The sequence below is a fragment of the Mesoplodon mirus genome, assembly GCF_964341445.2.
Source record: "Mesoplodon mirus genome assembly, chromosome: 7".
NCBI lineage: Eukaryota > Metazoa > Chordata > Mammalia > Artiodactyla > Ziphiidae > Mesoplodon > Mesoplodon mirus.
This window is the reverse complement of record NC_138983.1, coordinates 60,394,321-60,416,563: the sequence shown is the minus strand read 5'-3', so window position 1 is coordinate 60,416,563 and position 22,243 is coordinate 60,394,321. Positions and strand designations below refer to the sequence as shown.

Below are 22,243 nucleotides of genomic sequence, written 5' to 3'. Positions count from 1 at the left end.
AGCCAAGGAACCTCACTTGGCAGCCTGTCCCATGGACTTGCCCAAGACCTCGGACGTGACCATCCTCTCGTGCCCCATTTTCCTACAACAGTTGGGGGTGATAGAATGCATGAGACAGCAACAGGGAAGGAAGGTCAGATTTAACTGGGAAGAAAAGTGATGAATTCACTGAAAATAAGAGAATCTCTGTAAAGCCATGCATATTTTGACTGCTTCTTGAAATTCTCTGTTATAAATCTTGATTTCTTCAACCACCTGAATTGTATTCATGTTAATAAACATTTGTCAATACCTCTGAAGTGACAGGTACATGGGGATGTCAAAGATGACAGCTCTCAGATGAGTAGTCAGTTATGAAGCTTCAAGCTATTACAATAAAATTGTCAATGTGGACTTAAGTGTTCTGGAAACTAGGGCCATTTATGCTTTTTGCCCACAGGATATATTTCTTTTATTTTTATTTAATAAATTTATTTATTCATTTATTTTTGGCTGTGTTGGGTCTTCATTGCTGCGTGCGGGCTTTCTCTAGTTGCGGTGAGCAGGGGCTACTCTTCGTTGCAGTGCACAGGCTTCTCATTGCAATGTCTTCTCTCATTGTGGAGCATGGGCTCTAGGCGCGCGGGCTTCAGTAGTTGCGGCACGTGGGCTCAGTAGTTGTGGCTCATAGGCTCTAGAGCACAGGCTCAGTAGTTGTGGTGCACGGGCTTAGTTGCTCTGCGGCATGTGGGATCTTCCCAGACCAGGGATCGAACCCGTGTCCCCTGCACTGGCAGGCGAATTCTCAACCACTGCACCACCAGGGAAGCCCCTCACAGGATATATTTCTGATATGTCAGCATGGTACCCAAGGTCCTTCATCTGACCTCTTTTGTCATTTGCCCACCACACTGGACTAGTTACTAGTCACTGAACTTGCCATGGCCTCTCACAAGTTTTAAACTTTGCCCCTACTTTTCCTTAGCTCATCTTCACTAACTTAGGATACATCTTCTTGTCCTTAAAACAAAAGTCTCTGACTCTTGCATAGCAGCTAGTTGCTCCTTCTTGTGTACCTATAGCATTCTGTGCAGCCCTCTTCTGTGGCAGTTTTCGGGCTGAATTGTAATCACCTATTCACTTTGCTTCCTCGCAAGCATTTAAGACAGAAGCTGTGCCTTGTCTTTTTATCCACAGTGCCTGAGACACAGTACACATCTCCCTCACTATTCAAACTCTTACTGCTTACTGTTCAAACTCAGGAACCAATTAGATTCAGATAATGCAGTATTAGTCAGTTGCTACCCCAACTCATGCTAGGCCAACTTGGAAATCAAATAGATTCAAATAACAAGAAGTATGTGTGGACATTAGCAGGTGCCATTTCACTGTCTGAATGCCTGGGTGGTTGGATAGCAGGAAGGCAGGAAGACCAGCTTACATGAAATGGTACTCAGTGAGCCATGGGAGGATTTGGCTTTGCAGACGGGCTGAGAATCCAGGGTGAGTGCTTAAACAGGGCCTGGCATACAATACATGCTCTACATGTTTTGGTGAGTCGCACAGAACTCTTTAGTAAATCCACCTCAAAGGATTTTCTAGGTTCCCAACACTAAAAGTATTTCATGGCACCCAGTACAGAGCCCTGCCAGCTTCCCTTTATTAGTGATTAGCAATAGAGTGTGAGAAAGAAAACATGGCTGTTGACTTGCATGGCTGGGTGTTGCTCAACAGCATGGAGTGCGTGGAAGCTGGGAAGACCTGTGAGTAGGAGCGAGTCCACTGCTTCCACTGGAATTACCTACAGTTGGAGTTCATAGCCAGGATGTGTCCTTTCAGAAGAGCACAGCTTTCCATAACCTCATCTTACGTATTTTTCTTCCACAGTATTTATCTTCTTTCTGACATATTATAAACTTCCTTGCTAACATATTAATTGTTTGACTCCCCTCAATAGAATGTAAGCCCTATGATGGCAGGGCTTTATCCAATGTGTTATATTCACTGCTGGACATCCTGTCCTAGAATAGCCTCTGGCACATAATACTATTTCTCTATTTTAATTATGACTATGCTAAGAGATATACATCAACAAAAACTCTTTGGGGTCCTGAATAATTTTTTAAAAGTAAAGGGTTCCTGAGATAAAAGTTTGAGAGCTGTGGCCCTAGAGGTTCCAGGCTGGTAAATACTCATGTAAAGCGAGGTACAGAACTGGGCAGTCCTCCAGGGAACTTCTGATCCAACAGCCTCTGTTTTGCATTAGTTATCTAACTGTTGCAACATCTTAAGCATTCCAAGTTTATAATTATGAACTTCTTGCTTTTATTTAACTTTTATTTAAAGACTAAGCTGGGTTTTGTTTTTTGCATATTGGGTTAATTTTTTCCTGTAATATTCTTACCCAAACTAAAAAGGATGGAAATGTTCTCAATGTCTAGGTGTGGTTACTACCATCCTCCCATGTGCCTGCTTAGAAAACAGAATCATTTTGCACGTTGCCATGGATTCTTCCTGTGCAATCAATCCCACTGTTCTCTCTATCCTTTCTCAAAGTGTGTGGGTATAGCAGCTGCCCACCTCATCCTGAACTTTGCAGCAGCCCTCTCACCGGTTCTTCGGTCTCCCCTCAAAACCATCAATCACACTAATGCCCCATCCACTGCTTTCCTATAGAGATTTGCATATTTAAAAACCCATCTTTTTTTCTTTTTTTTTTTCTTTGCCACACCACACGGCATGTGGGATCTCAGTTCCCTGAACAGGGATCAAGCCCGTGCCCCCTGCATTGGAAGGCAGAGTCTTAACCACTGGACCGCCAGGCAAGTCCCTAAAAACCCATCTTGATTGCTGCCTCTTTCCAGAAGCAGCAAGACCAAAAGCCTCATATGGACGCTACTAGAGGTTCTATGGAAGGATGGGCTTCAGAGCCAGACTTGAACTTGCTTTGGCCAAAAGAACATGGTGAAAGTGACCAGACCTTGGTGTGCTTGTGCCCTCTCCCTCAGACATCTGCCTCCACCACAAGAACAAGCCCAGGTTCGCCTCCTGCAAGATCAGATGTCATGTGGAGAAGAATCAAGCCATTGCAACTGAGGCCATCCTCAACCAGCCATCTCCTGGGCAACGTGTCACTAATTGCAGATGCACTAGGAAGCCCTGCCAAGAATAGCTAAGCCTGGTCCAGGCCAACAGAACTGCCCAGCTGCTCTGTGGACTCCTGAGAAACAGTCAATGATTGTTTTAACCCACTAACTTTCAAAGTGGCTTGTCATGCAGCATTATTGTGGCAGATACCTGGTGTGGGGTCTGGGTAAGGGAACTATGAGCAGATAGGGAGACTGAGATGAATCTAGTGTGTCTAGTGAGTGGTGCTTACTCTTCAGCGTAGCAGGAAAGTGGGAGGAAGATCGGGCTACATGAAACTCTGAGACACAGTTTCATCATCTGAAAAGAAGTCATAATACTATCTACCTAGCAGAGTTGTCATGGGCATTGGATAACATATCAGATACAAGAAGCGTAATGGAATTCCTGGCAAACAGTTGCTTTCACTTTCCAAGAAACTACTCCTCAAGGTCAGAAAATACCGATCCCTACTCTGTTCCAGGCACTGTGTTAGACTTGGGGAACACAGCATGAAGAGTGCAGAGATGCATGGAGTATATTTTATGTTTTCAGAATAGTGGATTCAACACAGCATAGAGCATCATGTGAATGGGAACTGGCAGTAGTGGCACAAGACTAAGCTGAGAAATGTTAAAAGTTGCTGTGCTCAAAACTTACAGTTACCTCGGGCTTCCCTGGTGGCGCAGTGGTTGAGAGTCCGCCTGCCAATGCAGGGGACATGGGTTCGTGCCCCGGTTCGGGAGGATCCCACATGCCACGGAGTGGCTGGGCCCCTGAGCCATGGCCGCTGAGCCTGCGCGTCTGGAGCCTGTGCTCCGCAGCGGGAGAGGCCACAACAGTGAGAGGCCCACGTAAATAAATAAATAAATAATAAATAAATGAAGAAAAGGCAGGGAATTAAAAACCAAGGGTTGGAGAGAGGGGGGAACTGACACTTCTTGGACAGGATTTGGAAGAATGATTTAAAGCAATCTGTTTGTGAGTAGGAATCATCATCAAATAACAACTAAGAGGTCTGACATGGTCTTCATGCATGTCCCACAATAATAATGCCTCTGGGCGCAGGTATTTAGTCTCAGAGACGAGGGCTGCTACCTGAGGGCCTCTGTGACAGCTCTGCAGATGGCCGGCCTGGCCCAGGCTCTCCCTGCTATGAGCACTCAAACTCCCCCACTGCCAGTCCATTCTGAACACTGGAGCCAGATGATCTTCCTCAAAACCTCCATCTGAGCCCGGACACTCCCCTGCTTACCACTGTTACGCAAAACAGCACGATGGGAAAGGTTAGTATATGTAGGAGTTGGCCTGCCTTGATGCCTCTGGCATCAGTTAGCAGTGAGACCTTGGACAGATGACTTATTCACTCAGTGCCCTGATTTCCACATCTATAAAATGGGGGTTAATTATAATACCTGTCACACAGGTTTGTTGTGAGAATTAGCTGATATAATCCAACAAGACATAGAAAATACTTAAAGATTACCCAGTACATAATAAGCGCTCAATAACTATTAGCTACTGTTATTCATATTACTTTCATTCCCCACAGCTAGAAAGTGAAGAGGCTCAGCACAAAGGAGCTCAGGTCTTGTCTGGTTCTTTTATCTCCTCTCCACTTCTCCCTACACCTGAGGTCTACTGAACCCTAAGCCTGATGAGGCCTTTGTACATCCACATGCTGGTCATTTGCTTGAAGTGCCCTTTACTCTGTTCTCCGTGTAATTAGTTCTTTTCCAACATTAAAACTTGGCTTGAGGGTCACATTCCAGATTCCATGGTCTCCCCCATCCCCATCTCCATGGCAACCTTGACCTTACTTAATTACTGAATCCCTGCCCCTGTGCTTCTGTGACACCCTCCATCAGAACAGGCATCACCCCACCTGTTATTCTGTGTTTGTTTGGATGGTTTCCCCACTTGGCTGTAAGCTTTTTGAGGACAAGAATGTTATCCTATTCGATGTTCCATCTCTAATGCCTGGCACAATGCCAACGTATATATGGAACTCAGCTAGAGATTTGTTGAATGAATGAACAAATGAATGAGTCAGAAAGAGAATGAATGGGGAGGTTCACTACACCTGGAGCCAAAAGCCATCAGCTAAAACAACTTTGGGATCTTCTATTAATACCTGTAGTGATGGTCCTGGAGGTATCCTCATAGACCACGGACCTTCTGGCCGGATACACAGAAGAGTACTATGTCCGTTGGCCTTTCTGAACCCAGCACAGTGACCTATGGGACTGTCCCAGAGGCAGCATAGGATAAGCTGTACATACACCTTTGGCACTGCTGCTCTGCGAATGCAGTAACTTCTGTGTGTGTGTATGTGTGTGCGCACACAAGTACTCTCATACTCTCCTGCGCTTACACCTGTGTGTACCCTCAATGCCCTCCTTTGTGGGAGATACCTCTGTTGCAATTTAGAGTTATATATCTCTTAATGTTTTGTTCCACTCATCGCAAACTAATGGACCTTGAGAGTTGGCTCATAAATATGTTTTATTTGGCTTCTAGTGGGTTTTACGCTCGTATGTTTTTATTTTATTTTAATTTAAGTTAATTTAATTTTATTTTATTTTATTTTTGCCGTATGCGGGCCTCTCACTGTTGTGGCCTCTCCCGTTGCGGAGCACAGGCTCCGGATGCGCAGGCTCAGCGGCCATGACTCACGGGCCCAGCCGCTCCGCGGCACGCGGGATCCTCCCGGACCGGGGCACAAACCCGTGTCCCCTGCATCGTCAGGCGGACTCCCAACCACTGCGCCACCAGGGAAGCCCTGTTTTTATTTTTTATTTTGTTTAGTTTTTAATGGCTTTCAGTATGAGGCACACACATTTATACCTGAATGGACCCCAGAGGCATTTGAATTTGCAGCAATAGACTTTCTCCTCTACAACATGATCTAACAAAGGATATGAGTTACTTACTTCAGCAGGGAGAGGGTTACTGGAGGTAATTTGCATGCACCCTTGCAAATAAAGGAGCGGGACTAAAACAGGAAGTAAAATAATGCTATAATGGCTTATTCTGACTGCCTTGAGAATTTTTCTTTACAAGCTATTTACAAGTTAAGAAGAGGTTAATACTCTTCTGATCCACCCATGAATACAGCCTGTGGAATCTGCCAAAGACTGTTAGTTGGATAAATTCTCAATCTGGGTATCTGAGCCAGTGGTGCTTTGCCATAAGTTGCCAAGTGCAATGCAAAATTTCTTTTTACTTATAACAGTTATAGTACCAAAGACTTGGAATGAGTTTAAAATATAAGTTAGATTGTATCCAAATATCTTTCAGTCACTGCATTCTAAATTGTGTGCATGAGAGACAGAGAAAGAGAGAGAGAGAGAGAGAGAAAGGAGGAGAGAGAGTCTGTATGTGTTAGAGTTAAGATTCTAAGAATTTTACCTTAGCCCAAACATCCCTGGAATTGTGGTCCTCCCGTGAACATCATTTGTGGATCATCTCTCAATAAAGGCTGAAGACTTGAGAACAGCTCTATAGGAAATGGTTTAATTACAGAGCAACTCTACCTTATTTATTATCCCCAGTATCTGGCCCTTTGTAGTCGCCCAATAAATATTCCTAGAATAAACGAGAGTCATTTAGACTGATGTTAGAATTTTCTGGAAATCTCCTAAGACACAATGTTGAATTTACCAAGGAAGTTATGTTACCTTCTCTCTCTAGGTTTTCTGAAAACACTCTCTAAGATGGCATGTATGTATGAATGAAACTCTTGATGTGACCTCTGGCGACCCTCCCTAGCCCATAATCCCATATTTGCCCACACAAGGATGCTGACTTGAGGCCCAAGGATTCTAGTGAAAGTTTCACAGCCGGCACAGTCCCAGCGACCAAGGTTAGAAGATAGGAAGATGGGAGCCTTGTGGGAAGAAGGTGGGTACAGGTAACAGCACCGGCTGGGATGGGCAGAATTCTAAGGTTCCCACCCCCGTGGTCATGCCCTACATACTCCCCTCCCCTTGAGTGAGGGCTGCACCTGTGAATACGACTGTCCTCCTTGACTAGGTTACATTATGAGACAAAGCTAAAGAGATTTTGTAGATATAATTAAGGTCCAAAATCAGTTGATTTTGAGTTAATCAAAAGGAAGATGATTATGGGTGGGCTTGACCTAAATCAGATAAAAACTCTTAAAAGAGAGACTGAGCACTTCCCAAAGAGAGGCGCTCTCCTCCTGGCCCTGAGGGAGCAGTAGCCACATTGTGAGCTGCCTGTGAAGAGGAGCGGCTTCTGGAAGCTGAGGCCTTCACCCTACAACCACAGGAAAGTGAATTCTGTCAACGTCAATGAACTTGGAAGAGGACCCTGAGCTCCAGGTGAGAATGGAGCCCAGCCAACACCTTGATTGTACCCTCATGAGACTGTTGAACGAAGCATCCAGCTAAGCTGTGCCTGGATGCCTGAACCCAAAGAAACTCTAAGATGTTACATGTATATTATTTTAAACTACTAGAGCTGCGGTGATTTGCTACACAGCATTAGAATAACTAATACAGGCATAGTTACTAAGATACACGGCCAAAACCATGGGGGATGGGCACAGTATGTAAAATACAAAACAGTGCATGGAAGGGGGATACACTGGCATTCCAAAGTCCATCCTTGGGCACAGAACTTCTGGAAATAATAGGTCAGAGGGCACTAATCACGCAGTTGTGATTGTTTACAGGTTCGTCTTTCCCTAACCAAGTTCTGAGGGGTCTCTGCCATCAGTGTCTCTTCTATAGATGATTTTGCCCTGACCCCGGCTCTCTGAGTACAGGAGTGAAGACGTCAGTATATTCATGGTCTGGCTGAGGAGGCAAACACACACAGATATGCGTGGTTGAGAGTTAATGCTGCCTTGGAAGATTGAGTGAGGTGCTCCAGGAGCACTAGGGGCCAATCTGTCTGGAGGGGCGGGGAGGGGGAGCTGGGGAGGTGGGCAGAAGTGTTTACAGAGAACCCACAGAATTTTTGAGACATAAAAGGTGGGTAGAAAAAAATATATACATATATATTTGTTTGTTTATTTGTTTAAATTGCTACTGCATGTGGGTAAATTATGGGAGAAGAAGATGGAGATCAGCTCAGGCCACTTTCTGAAGGGTCTTCCTCATATAAAAGGCTGAGATTTGAAGGGGTTTTTTGTGGCTGTTGATAATTGATGCCAAATGGCAAAAACATTCTACCTCCATGTGTGTTGTGGGAAGGTCTATGAGACAGCACAGAGCAGTAGGAGGCAAAGCCAGAGGTGAGAGAAGCTGTAAGAAAGCCAGTGCAGGACGCAGACATGTCCCACTCCTTCCTCTGTCCCTGCTGTGAGCACAGGGCCCCTCCAAGAGTCGAGGCGAAAAGTGCTTGTTGAATCATAAACTGACAAATCATCAAAAGAGGGCTCCCGAGGCAACAGGCATGGAAGCAGCCATCACTGAAAAGTCAAAAGAGTTTTCACTCACCACGGAGCTGGGAGAGGGAATATTTTAGGCCTCCAGGGTCTGAGAGATGAGGCAGAGGACAAGCGTTGAAAAAGCAGAAAATCCAGACTCAGGACCTCTGCTGAGCTCTAGCTGGAGTGGAAAGGGGCAACCTCAAGGCCTGAGGGGCTTAGAGTGTCTCAGAGATCCAATCCAGCACCATCGTTCAGGCTTGGGGTCCTCCCTCACCCCTGGGGAGAGCACATTCTAGCTCAGGCTACATTTATCACCCAATCCTCCCCATCAGCTTTTTAGGGAGCTGTTCCTTTTCCACTGGCTCATCCTTGCCTTTTTCCCCAGTCCCTCGTCCCATGCTTACCCCCAGCTGCTCCCTCTCAGAAGGAGGAGGTTCATCTCAAGACAGGGCCAAAAAGGACCACTCACTTGACCAACTTGACTAAGTGCTTCATAATATAGATAAGGGACCCTCTTCTCTGTCTTCTGACTCAGAGATAAGATTTTCTCTTTTCTGCCAAAACCTAATAACCCTTCTGTCTGTGCTAACAATCCCTGTGTCCATTCATTCATTCGTCCCCTTAGTTATTCACCAACAAGTATTTATTGAACATAGACACTATTCTAGGCACGCAGCATCGAACATGAAAGGCAGGATCCAGGCTCTCATAGAGCTGACACTCGAGATGGGGAGGCAGAAAATGAGCATTGAGCAAAGAAATGAACTAGAAGGTCTCAGAGCAATAAGTGTTCCGAAAAAAACAACAAAAACAGAAACAGTAAAGTAGCAAGTGCTCCACAACGCCTCTTGGGTTACCTTTCTCAGTGTACTTCGGACCAACCACCCAATGGCTTAGGCCAAGAACCCAGGAAGCATCCTGGACGCATGCCTCTCACTCCTTTTTCACGTTCAATTATCCATCACAAAGCCACGTGTATTCCAATTCTCAGTGACTCTGAAATCCATCTGTCCATCTCCATCTCCCTGACACTTCATGCAGACACCATCACTTATTGACCAATTTATTGCAGTATGTCCCTGATTAGTGTTCTCTCTCTAGTCTTATCCTCTTCCTGCACGTCATGCCCCTGCTTAAAATTGTTCAATGGTTCTCAACAGTTTCTTCAGTCAAGTTCAACCCCCTTAGCTTAGCATGCAAGGTCTTTCACTATCTGGGTGCTACTGAACCCTTTGGCCTTGCTTCCCTGCACTCACCTGCCCCACACAGCTTCCACTCAGCCATCACTGCAGATCTACACATGGAAGTGTTACCTGCCTTTGACCTGCCGCACCCTCACTTAACGCGCCCTCTGCTCATCCTTCTCTAGCTTCTTTGTTCAAAAGTCAGATCAAATGTCACCTCATTTTGGAAGACCCATGGAGTTTTTACAAGGATTACATTGAAAAGATATATGAGGGGCTTCTCTGGTGGCACAGTTGTTGGGAATCCACCTGCCAATGCAGGGGATATGGGTTTGATCCCTAGTCCAGGAAGGTCCCACATGTCGCCGAGCAAGTGAGCCCGTGCGCCACAACTACTGAGCCTGAGCTCTGGAGCCTGCGTGCCACGACTACTGGGGCCCACACGCCTAGAGCCCGTGCTCTGCAACGACGGGTGCCCCCCACCCCCCACCCGCCGCTTGCCGCAATTAGAGAAAGCCTGCGCGGCAATGAGGACCCAATGCAGCCAAAGATAAATAAATTTAAAAAAAGAAAAAAAGAAAGAAAAAGGAAAGATACGTGAAACCCTTACCCCAATGACAGCATTCAGCTTTTGTCTTATTTAACTGATGAAATTTCTTACATTTGGGGCAGGCATAATTAGCATATAAATAAAGTTTTCCTATTTGCAATGAAACCATCTCAGAATACAGCCTCTGAGGTGGGGGACTTGTCTCCCTCATTGTTTTAATGAAATGGAAATTTTCCTTCTCATTTATGTTTTTGTTGCTGGATACTTGCTATTATCATTTGAGCTCCTAACCATTATTCTTAATGCCCTGGAAGTGATTCTGATGGATCCCAAGATTGGAGACAAATACCTTGAATATATCATCATCCCAACAGAATACACAATAATAATTCACTGTAGTTCCTGGCCCTGAGGGTTGGCCGTTGCCATGTCCAATTTCACGATGTTTCTGGGCACATTTCCAGCCTCTCCCTACTCCCAGGGCACTGGGAGAACACACCAACCTGCCACTCTTCATGGCAGGGGACCACACACCTCTATCAACCCAAGGTCTATCTCAAGATGCCCTTCCTGGGCTGACTTCTAACACCATAGACCTGATCTTCTATGGGGGCTTTATGAACTCTCTGGGAAAGGGAAAGTTGCTTTTTGAGAATGGATTTTCCTTTGGACACATGTGCCCCAATAAGGTTTCTCTCCCAGCACATGCCCACAAGAGCACATATCCAGTTCTTACTGGGTCAGACCCCCTACCTGTGTGGGAGCTGTCTCCGAGGGTGAAAGTCCCCAGAAGGGGTAATAAAAGACGCAGTTCTCTTACTTGCATTCAGCAGTGTCCGGATCCTTTTCTCCTCCTCAGCTCCTTGGACTTGCTTTTCTGCCAGCATCTTGTCCTCTGACTCTGTGCACACCTCAGCCTCCCGCAGGTACTCCAGGTAGTCGATCTCCCGCTGGGCACGTTCGACTTTCAGGGCCAGGTTATGGACCGCACTCTTGTACTCACTTGTGTACGTCTGACATCGTCCCAGCATAACGGATATGTTTTTCGAGAACTCTCGGAAATCTTCAATGTATTCTCTCGTTGCTTGGGTACATTTCTGCAGTCCTTGCTTTAGTCAGAAAATAAATTCCCAAATTATTGCCAGTTATTTAACTTGCCCAAGTAACATCAACAGCTCTCGTTCACAGGAAAAAGACTTTTAAAATACAGATAGTTAAAAGGGGGGGAAATAAAAATCACCCACAGTTCCTTAATTCAAAGGACTATTGACACTTTAGTGTACAAATCTTTAAAAGTTTTCCCATGCATGTAGTCATACGTATATATAAACATATTTTAATGTGATTTTGCTACATGCATGTTTTATATTTTTAGCTTGCTGATATATTGTGAACATATTTCAATACCAATTAATATATATCAATACCATAATTTTAATGACACAAGTCTATCGAATTGACATCCCATTATTTATTCCATTAGACTCTTTTTTTTTTTTGCGGTACGTGGGCCTCTCACTGTTGTGGCCTCTCCCATTGCGGAGCACAAGCTCCGGACGCGCAGACTCAGCGGCCATGGCTCACGGGCCTAACCGCTCCGCGGCATGTGGGATCTTCCCAGACCAGGGCTCGAACTCATGTCCCCTGCATCGGCAGGCGGACTCTCAACTACTGCGCCACCAGGGAAGCCCCCATTAGACTCTTTTTAAGGGACATTTATGTAGTTTTCAATGTTCTGCCATTCAAACAATGCTGAAGAAAATTTTTGTCTTTACATATTTGTGTATTTCTCTGGTTATTTTCTGAGGATACATTTCCAGATGTGAGCTCCATCCCCAGCACTTGAACAGGGCCTGGCACACAGTCGTACTCAATAAATACTTGCTGAATGAAAGATAAGTAAATGAAGGATGGAAATGGGAGGGGTTGCTGGGTCAAACAGCATGTATACTTAAAGACCATTTGGCGGTTTACCAAAATGCTCGCCACAAAACTTGTAAAAATATTAATATATACTCCAAACAGCAGGATATAAGACTGCTCATTGATGAATGAAAGAGAGAGAGAGAAAGGTGGGGGGAGAGAGAGTGTGTGAGAGGAAGGGAGGGAAGGAAGGAGGGAGAGAGAGACAGAAATAGAGAGGGAGAGAGAAACAGAAAGGATGAGAGGGAAAGAGAGGGAGGAGAGAGAAACTGTCTAAGTCTATCCTCTTTTCCTTACCCCTCTGACACAAATCCCTCAGTGTGGAGATGGCATCACTTTGTTGCTAAGTGTCTGCCTTGGCCTGGTGGAGCACCTGGGGACTCAACTTCCCACCCAGGTTTCCACGATCGGGGTGGGAAGACCTATATAAATCATATCCCTATCTTTTAAAATCCACATTCATAACTATGAAAGTATCAGTCTATACTCGATACCCTTGTTTGCAGACAGATTCGAGTATTGGGAAAGCTTGCAGGGATGTGACTGGCGCTGACCCCCAAGGCAGGTCGGTGGTAAATGAAGAGGGACCATGGTTGAGAGTAATTCTGGCACATTTAAGGAGGTGAGACTGGGCAGGAGGTGTCTGAGGAGAGAGCAAATGAGGCAGCAACAAGAGGCCACTGGCCTGGGAACATTTCATCCATGGCTTCCTGGCCTCAGAACGCCGGACGTTAGGAAACGTGTGAAGCCTGCTCTGAGGAACTGTTTTACCCTGACTGTAACCAAACAGTTTGGACTTGAAGAGTTTTCAGGAAAATATAGAAAATTGGAGATAAGCGTGTCTTTGAGAGAAGATAAATAATTTATCAAAATTTAACTTGTACAAAAGCAAGGCATGAAGTATGAAACAGCCAATGTCATCACCAGGGTGTGTCAGAGGTTACCACGGGAGAGTTACATTTGGCCCTGGGTGTCTGTCCTTGCAGCAAAAATGTTGGGTTTTGCAAATTTTAATGAAGTGGCAGTTGCAACACTTGGAGAAAAAGGCCCCAACACTTTCTCTCTGTTTAACATTGCTGAAATCTGCTCATTTCTAAAACCAAGTCCAGTTCAGCAAAAGAAGCTAAGAGCTTCTCAGGACACCAATATCATGACTTTTTGCAGTGACCTAATGGCTCACCATAAAAAGATATAACGAAAACTAAAATCTGCTATCATCCTGATATAGTAAAACATGAAGAAAACGTGACCAAATGTTTAATTTTCCTATTTTAAAAATTGAGCAACTGAATAATATTTTAGACATTTACCACCATGCCAGGCAATGTTCTAAGTAGGAATTAATTTATTAAATCTGTAGAATAGCCATAAGAGGTAAATTCTATTATCGTCCCCATTTTACAGATGAGAAAAACTGCCAGATCAGATAGAGGAAAGCCCTGCTCAAGGTCTGGGAGAAACCATAGACTATGAAAAATATTAAGTGTACATTTAGCAATCTATTTATCATTCACTGTCTGGAAAAATGCATCCCAGTAGGTAGGGAAGTGTGGGTAAGATAAAGTGACTTCCGGGAGGCAGGTTCCCCAGATCAGGGGCCCAGATGCCACCTACCTCCAAGACTTGAAAGCGCTGATAGATGTAGTGCACCATGGCCGGGTCCTGGGCGAACAGCGGCAGGGGTAGAAAGGCCGTGAGGATCAGAACCCTGAAAGCAGAAGTTTGCCTAAGAGCCAGCATGGTCCTGCAAACCACCCAGGGTGGGAATCTCTTCTGCTGTTGCTTCTTGAAGAAGGCTCAAGGGTCCAGGTGGTGGTCTCCTGCTTTCTAGCCGCTGCTGAGAAAAATTCTTCAAAAACAGCCAGACAGCAAAGTCTGCTAGTTACTCCCTCAGAGGCGTGATCTTGCTTAGCAAGATGGTGATCAAGTCCAGCTGTTGGCAAGTCAGTCTCCGGAGGCCCTGCAGGCCGACTTGGGGTAGAGGCCTCCCTGGGTCCAGCATCTGTCGCTATCACCTTTGACACACACGGACCCTCTGCAGGCCAGTGGCTGTCCCCTCTTCCAGGCCTGGGTGAGTGTGCATAGGGGTGGGATGGGGGGTGGGGTGGGCCTCTCCCCTCTCCCCAGCTCTTTCCCTTTTACTTTTGTTTTCTTCCTCCCTAGAGAACTCTGCAGTCCAATCACAGGCCTGATCCAACACGCACACCACCCCCAGCTTCTCAGAGTTGGACTCTCAGTTTAGTTTCTGGCCCAAATTCCCAGGATCCTTTTCCCCAGAAATCCCTTTGGGAGACCCCACCCCTCCTCCAGACTCTTTGCATTCCTGCAGCTCTTAAAGGCACAGCAAGGAAAAATGAAAGCTCTGATATACCCGGTCTCTGAGCAGCCTGGGCACTGGGCCCATTGCCTCTTGGGGAGAGAGGTCCAATAGGCCACAGGCCTAGCCACCCAGGGAGACAGCTGAAAAATCTGAGATTCACGCTCAGAAGAGTTTCATTAAGAGCCAAACAATTACTGATACAGGGGCATCTCCAGAGCCAAACCATCAGGAAATGGAACTCCTTAGTGGGGAGGTCCTTGAGTTTTCTCAGTCTCCAGTAGCAGAATTCCCTTCACTTGCAGCTGCAGGCCAGCAATACATAGGACTCAACTCCTGCAGGCCCCAGTCCAGCTGAAGATAAATCACATCCTTAGGACCCAATTGTAAAATCTTCCAATTTTTTGCCTTTGCTGTCCAGGTCTACTTATCTCAACCTCTCCTTCCATGGTTGGGTCCAGGATACTCACGGTTCTTTCTCAATCACCTACCAAAGTGGAGAAGGTTGGGGCATCTATGAGAAGTGGAAAAGACCTCTGACCAGGAGTCAGAACACCTGGGTTTGTATTTGGTCCCTGTAAGAGACACTAAAAGAATTTTCCAGTGTGGCCCTTGCATGTCCTTGTCCCCATTAGCTGTTCCTCTCTACCTCTCTTCCAAGTGACATTAGCCCCTAATTGTTCCTTCCCAGCCTCTTGGGATCATCACAGACAATGGCTCCTCATCCTTAAGAACAATTCCTCCTATTTCCAAGAACTATCTTTGATGACGTTCAGCCCTCTGTATCTGCGGACATGGACGGCTAAGTGTGCTAAGCCATTTTATATAAGGAAGGTGAGCATCGCAGGATTTTGGTATCTTCGGGATGCAGGGGTAGGGGATGGGGGATGGGGCAGTCCTGGACCGAATTCCCCGCGGATATCAAGGGGCAACGGTATTCCCCGATCTAGGTGAACTTCTGCTGATCCCTCCTCTGAAATTCTCATGAAAAATACTGCCCCACTCAGCCTCCTTCCCTGAGTGAGAATGCTCTTTTGGAAACTTTTCATGCCTGGCATTTTGGAATAAAGTGTTATGCTAAAGGTGCTCTGGTTGATTTTCTTTTTTCCTTTTAAAAATTTATTTATATATTTATTTGGCTGCATTGGGTCTTCACTTCGTTGCTGCGCGTGGGCTTTCTCTAGTTGCGGCGAGTGGGGGCTACTCTTCCTTGCGGTGCGCGGATTTCTCACTGCGGTGGCTTCTCTTGTTGCGGAGCACAGGCTCTAGGCATGCAGGCTTCAGTAGTTGTGGCATGTGGGCTGAGTAGTTGTGGCGCACGGGCTTGGTTGCTCCGCGGCATGTGGGATCTTCCCAGACCAGGGATACGAACCCGCGTCCCCTCCATTGGCAGGTGGATTCTTAACCACTGCGCTGCCAGGGAAGTCCTGGTTGATTTTCCTGATGAACTCCTTAAGTCCTAACTTTGAGACGGTGAACTAAGATGGATAAGATACAGTGGAAGTGAAATTCACGATTAACTTTTAGGAGGCAGTGTCTTCTTGGGGTAATCTTTTTCTTGGTTTTCTATAGCAGGTTTACATTATTTTTACAATGAAATATACATTCAATACTAATGGTGTCTAAAGAATTACGGAGACTCGGTGAGAACAAAGTGGGAGGCCTCATTGTAGCACATGTCCTTGGGCTGTTTCCAAGGCTGCTGTTGCCCCCATGTCTCTGGAAGGGGCTCCAAAGAGCTTGGCCTCAGAGCCCTTCAGTTCAGTCCTGGCAGACGCTCCCTCTCTGCCCCACCCACTCTCTTCAGTTACCTGGTTCACAGGCACAAGCCTGGTCTCTCCGCTCTAACTGCCCACACCTGGTCTTGGTCGGCAAGCTTTTACTCTTGTGACCCCAGAGGCAGCAAAGCCCACAGCTGGTTCCCCTAACCCATTAGGACTGATGAGCCATGGGGCAGAACAGAGTGGAAACCCTCATGTTCTTGTGACCAGAAGTTTCAAAAAGGAAAGTTAAACTCATTTCGGAGATAGTCACAGCTTTGACTGACATACAGTGGCCAATGGTGGCCATCTTTATTCAGAGCAGGCCTTACTCAATGGAAAGAAAGCCTGCTGTTGGGATAAAATCATTCGCTTGGCTCTTTTGCCTTCCTTACATTTAACCTCTGGCCTTGACCACTGCTATAAGCTAGCTCATTAAGGGGGACAGTGACCAAGCACAGTGACCCCTTTTCTCCTTTGCAAGTGCCTGATCCATCTGCTTTCCTGTCCAGGTATCCTGAGAGAGGAAACTTAAGCCCTTTGACAGCTACCACTATGTCCTCAATGTGGTTGGACCTAAGTCACTAGTCATTGATCTGTAAGCCCAGCCCCGAGTTGGTGTTTTTCCCTAAATGACCAGTCAGAACTGGACATACGAATGTCCAGCCTAATTAGCCCACCGAGGCTGATCTCATCCAGTTTTCCAGGTCCTCTTGGAATTCACTGTCTTCATTACTGGTGGTCCTTTTGCTGCTGTGCCTTCATATTAACTGACCCCCCCCCTGATTTCTAAAGCCTTCTCTGCTCCCTGCACCCTCCACTTTACTGAGGGGTGCTGGCTAACTCCAGGAAAATCTGTGAGGAGGAGACCTTATCTTCTTAAGGAGGCAGAGGCCAAGTCAACAGAATTCCATCCGGGATACTAGAATTCATCATTTGGATCTGAACAGGATGTCTGTTTTTTTCTTCTCTTCTCTTTTTTCCCCAGATTCTTCCCTTTATCTTCTATTCACCACTCCTGCCCCCCACCCCACCACCAATAGCTCTTTGCCTTAATGTCATCCTCCAATCTTCCAACCTTTTACAACTAATTGCATTGTTTCCTGCTTGAGTGATTGGAGCGGCCTCTAATTCCCTGTCTCTTTAGATAAAACATTGGCTGCTTTTATGCCAGAAGGAAAACCCTTTAAAATGTGACCTCAGCCAACCCCCTGTGGGGAAGAAAACATTTTTCTCTATCCTTCTAGGTTCTTCTGGCTGGTCTAAGAATTAAATCAACATGAAGCAGATTAACAAGAGAAAATCAAACAAAAATTTAAAAACACATGTGCATGGGAGCGACCCAGGAAAACAGAGTAACTCGCCAGAATGGCTGAAGCCCTCACCTTAAATACCATCCTCAGCTAAAGACAAAAGAAGCTGTTGGGGTAGTGATTTGGGACATCAAAGGGGAGGAAGGCAATTCACATGGAGATGAAAAAGCAAATGTTTGGTAAACAAATGTTTGCTGGTTCATGTAGAGACAGAGGGACACAGAGAAATTTTAACAGACTTTGCTAGGTTCCTTTCTGTCTGTCACAGCTGGTTCATACTTTGTTATCTATAGTGATGGCTCCCTTCCCGAAGGGAAGAGGTCCTCTATCTGCATTCTTTTAGGCAGTTAGGGGGAAGGTCAAAGTTTCTTCCTGAGTCTTGGGCCTTGATTGTTTTCAGCTCGAAATAATCCAAATGCCAAAGAGATTTTGGGGTGGGAAATTTTGCTCCCCTACAAAAGCAAGACATTTCTGGGGGTATACTCTCTGGAACAATACCTGTGGGGGGATGAATGGAGCATGAGTGAGCAAAGAGAGAAGTTCAACTGCAATGCAGTTGCAACAGAGGCCTCAACCAATCCCACAAGGAGCTCTGGAACTAGGCGGGACCTTCAGACGTGTCCAGAATGGAGGCAAAGGGACGATGCCTTGGCAGCCCTGCCTCAAGCACTTCTTGGTGGGGGCTGTTCCTGGGAAAGGAGCATATATAACCTTGAGTAGGGCAGCTTCCTCTGGCTGAGGACGCGGCCTGGAGAAGGACTCAGCTCTGAGCTGTTAGCGGCAACACCCACACAACTGAGGGAATGAGTCTCCTTATCCTGAAGGGTAGATTTGGCCAGCATGCCGCAGCACCCACTTCAGTAGGATAAGCAGAGGCCAGACTTTGCCAAGTTTGTAGAACACACCAAATATTTTAGATGTTATGGTAAGAAGAATGAGAGACAATTAGAGTTTCAAGTAAATGAGTTACAGAGATAGGTCTGTGTTTCAGAGAGACGTCTCTGGAGGCCAGGTAAAGGCAACAAGACTAAATTCAAAGTGGGAGATGAGGATGCTGTTATGGTGATTCATGGAGAGATCAGGAGGGCCAGAACGAAATAGTGTCAGCAGAGAGAGATAAATGGATGTCATGGTATTGTGATTGATAATGAGAAACATATGTTTGGTCTTCCACCACTGTTCCTGGAGTTTTCTTTGATGAGAGCCATTAAAGTGTCTTTTGTTTTGTTAATGAGGTGGCTTTGGAAATCACCTAAGGATGGGGGCTGGTTGCCAGTGGAGTCAACCTTGTGATTAAAGGGTTGAAGCTTTCCTTTCCACCCCCTGACCTGGGGGAGGGAAGAGGGGCTGGAAGTTGAGGTTAGTCACCACTGGCCAATGATTTAATCAATCATGCCTCTGTAATGAAGCCTCCAGAAAAACCCACAAGGATAAAGAGTTCGGAGAGCTTCCTGGTTGAGGAACACATGGAGATTCAGGAGAGGCTGCTCCCAGAGAGTACGGAAGCTCCATGCCCTTTCCCTACACCTTGCCCTATGTATCTCTTCCATCTGACTGCTCCTGAGTTATATCCTTTTATAATATACCAGTAATCTAGTAAGTAAAATGCTTCTCTGAGTTCTGTGAGCTGCTCCAGCAAGTTAATCAAACTCAAGAAGGGGACTGTGGGAACCACGGACTTATAGCCAGATGGTCAGAAGCACAGGTGACATGACAACGTGGACTGGTGACTGGCATCCGAAGTGGAGGCAGTCCTGTGGGACTGAGCCCCGAACCTGTGGGATCTGGTGCTACCTCCAGATAGACAGTGTCAGCACTGAGTTAAATTGTAGGACACCCAGCTGGTAAAGGAGAATGGTGGTGTGGGGAAAAAAAACATACATGGTAATTGGTGATCAGCACTGCAGACATCTTTGAGAAATATTTAGAATGTACAATTGACGGAACTTGTTTACTGACCAAATGAGAGGTAGAGAGAGGGAGGAGTCGGGTTCATGGCCAGATTCTGCATTGTTTTCAACACCCTCCATTCTGACCCCTTCTAGTTTTAACATTCAGACTGCAGCCAGGGGGATGGAGCCAGTTTGACTGTCTGCCAGTTGCTCCCCAGTAAATTCCTCAGGCTCAGGGAAGGCTTTGCAAGGAAGTTAAATCTGAATGAAGATCTACAGTTGGAGTGAAAGGTAGGCCAAGGCCTAGGGGTGAGTGAGGTACCCTCCTGATGGCCAGCAAGGCCACCTCTCAGAATTGAGCATGCCTCTTCAGGACCCAGTTTCTGCTACTCTGCTGATGTTTGCAGTATGTCTCCCACTCAGCTCTTAGAGTTTAGATACACATCCTTGCTTAGACTAACTCCTGAAAGAAAGGCTGGGCTTTCCTCTTGGGTTGGGCTCACAACTGACTCCAGAACTGGTCCCTTGTCTAAATCATGCTCACTCCCACCTGACAGCCAGGACATACCACCTAACCGGCTCTCTGAAAGACACTTGGAAATTCACATGGACGATGTACAGACCTCAGCTCCATTACAGAGCCCCACTTAATGGGTTTTAGCATTGACCACAAATATTATTTTGAAGCGCTCAGTGCCTTCCATCTCCTAGAAAGCTGGACAAATGTGAGATAATTTCACTGTGGGTCACCATAGCCCACGGGCCTATGAAGACTGAGTGCTTGGATACATCAGTTTTACAAGCCATGCAGTGCCTGAGGACATGACCCCTCACTTCTCTATCCTTGCTGGAGAATGAGACATTCTTCATAAACCAATTTTCAGAAAGCACAAATTTTCTTTTCACCCAGAAAATTTCAAAACATTTTTTAACCTTATTTTCATGGAAATCTTCCCAACTACCTTTCAAATCTATTTGCAGCCATTTATTATTTTCTTAATGACATAAGATGACATTATGAAGATTAGCTATAATGGATCTCTCAGAGATTATTAAGGTATGTTGAGGCATCTGCCTTAGTACTTTGTAGGGAAGGAAAACTAAGGATTTTTAGTTCCTGGATGTGCTTTTTATATTTTCTCTTTTTCCCTTCCCCTCTCTGTCTCTGCCCAATCCTTTTTTTATTTTTTAAATTAATTTATTTTATTTTTGGTTGCATTGGGTCTTTGTTGCCACGAGCAGGCTTGCTCTAGTTGCAGCGAGCAGGGGCTACTCTTCGTTGTGGTGCAAGGGCTTCTCATTGTGGTGGCTTCTTGTTGCGGAGCACGGGCTCCAGGAGCGCAGGCTTCAGTAGTTGTGGCACATGGGCTTAATTGCTCCGCGGCATGTGGGATCTTCCCGGACTGGGGCTCGAACCTGTGTCCCCCTGCATTGGCAGGCGGATTCTTAACCACTGAGCCAACAGGGAAGCCCCTGGTAACTTCATTTCTGCCAGAAGTTTCTAAAGTCTTGCTGATGTTTGCTCACCTTGGGGAGGTTTGGGAGTGGAGGGTGGAGAGCTGGGGGGAGGGGACTGATTAATGGGCACCACAGGTGGGATGGGATGAGTGATTTCAGGTGGTGTAAGAGAAGTGGCTGCAGCTGGAGAAGACATGCTGGCCGGGAGATGACGTCACCTGCACAGGCTCCCTCCTGAGTGGACCCCAGGGCCAGGGGCTGTCAGCATATGTGGGAAAGCTGGGTCTCACCTAGGTTCTGTGTCTTCCCCAGTGACCCTACTCTTGGTCTCTCTGCTGAGCAGGTTCCAAAGTAAGTGAGGCCTCTGGGACCTATGAACATTTAACCCTCTGGGAACAGAGCCCCAGGAAGTAAAACCAGGGGGTTACCTGCTGTCCCCAGAGAGCGCCTGCTTGGGTGGTACCAGTTCAGTGTTCCAGGCACAAACATTGAATCAAATATTCAACGCAAATATTTGTTTGAGCCTTTTGCCACTAGAGGGCAGAGGCTTTTCCAACTGTGGGAGGGTCCTAGTCCTTTTCCTTTTTAGAGTTGAAAGGGAATCTACAAAAAATATTTGAGTGGGCATCTACAAAGTGTCCACAAACCTCTGGCTTTTCTCCCTCCTCCCACAATAAATTGATATTCTCAACCAGATTGACTAAATGGATAGAATGGACAGTGGTTTTGTTTTCAAAAACGTTCTTGCAGTCAGCAGAGCATCAGGCACTAGAAATCCACATCCCAAGCCAGTGCACACATGGGCCTGGTGGGTGGGCAGCGCTGGCCTGCGTGTGCTAACGCAGTTTGGAGAAGGAAGATATGTGCCCCCAGACACCTCTGACTTGATGCTATCAGGAGCACAGGGCTGAGCCACTGGAGCTGTGGACAAATCCATGAACTTCCCAGGATCAAGATTTCTATCACAGCCTGAGGCATGGGATTATAGGCTGTTACTTGAGGAAGTAAGCCCAGGAAGGAGCCTCTCAACACCCTCCCCCTTTCCTGCCCCTGACTATGCACGGAGCACAGACTGTCTTTTCCCCTTCTCTTCATTTCACACCTACTTCATCCGGAAGCCCTTCTTGCAGGGAGCTCTCTCTGCTGCACTCTTCCCTCCCTCCAGCTAAGCAGCAGGGCTATGATGAGCTCTCGGGGGTGAACTGAGAGGGTCTGTACTGGTATTTAATTCAAAACGGAATTTCCTCTACTGCGAGGGTGCCAGTTCTGGTTTTATGATGTACAGGAGACATCACTGATCATTAAAAGATTTTTCAGGAAATTCTCAAAATCAAATTCCT

At 46.2% G+C, this 22,243-nt stretch overlaps 1 protein-coding gene across 7 annotated transcripts in view; it reads right to left on the bottom strand.

The window, feature by feature from the left end:
* Window positions 1–22,243, bottom strand: part of LOC309808678 (synaptotagmin-9) — a 388,309-nt gene that overhangs the window by 169,862 nt on the left and 196,204 nt on the right. For 5 of the 7 annotated variants that reach the window (XM_082629228.1, XM_082629232.1, XM_082629231.1 and 2 more), the window contains exon 7: window positions 11,061–11,349. In XM_082629228.1, the coding sequence (XP_082485354.1) occupies window positions 11,061–11,349 (289 nt within the window). Of the gene's footprint in view, window positions 1–11,060; window positions 11,350–13,777; window positions 14,349–22,243 lie in introns of those variants that run through there. The other 2 variants (XM_082629230.1, XM_082629233.1) reach the window with 2 other exon arrangements.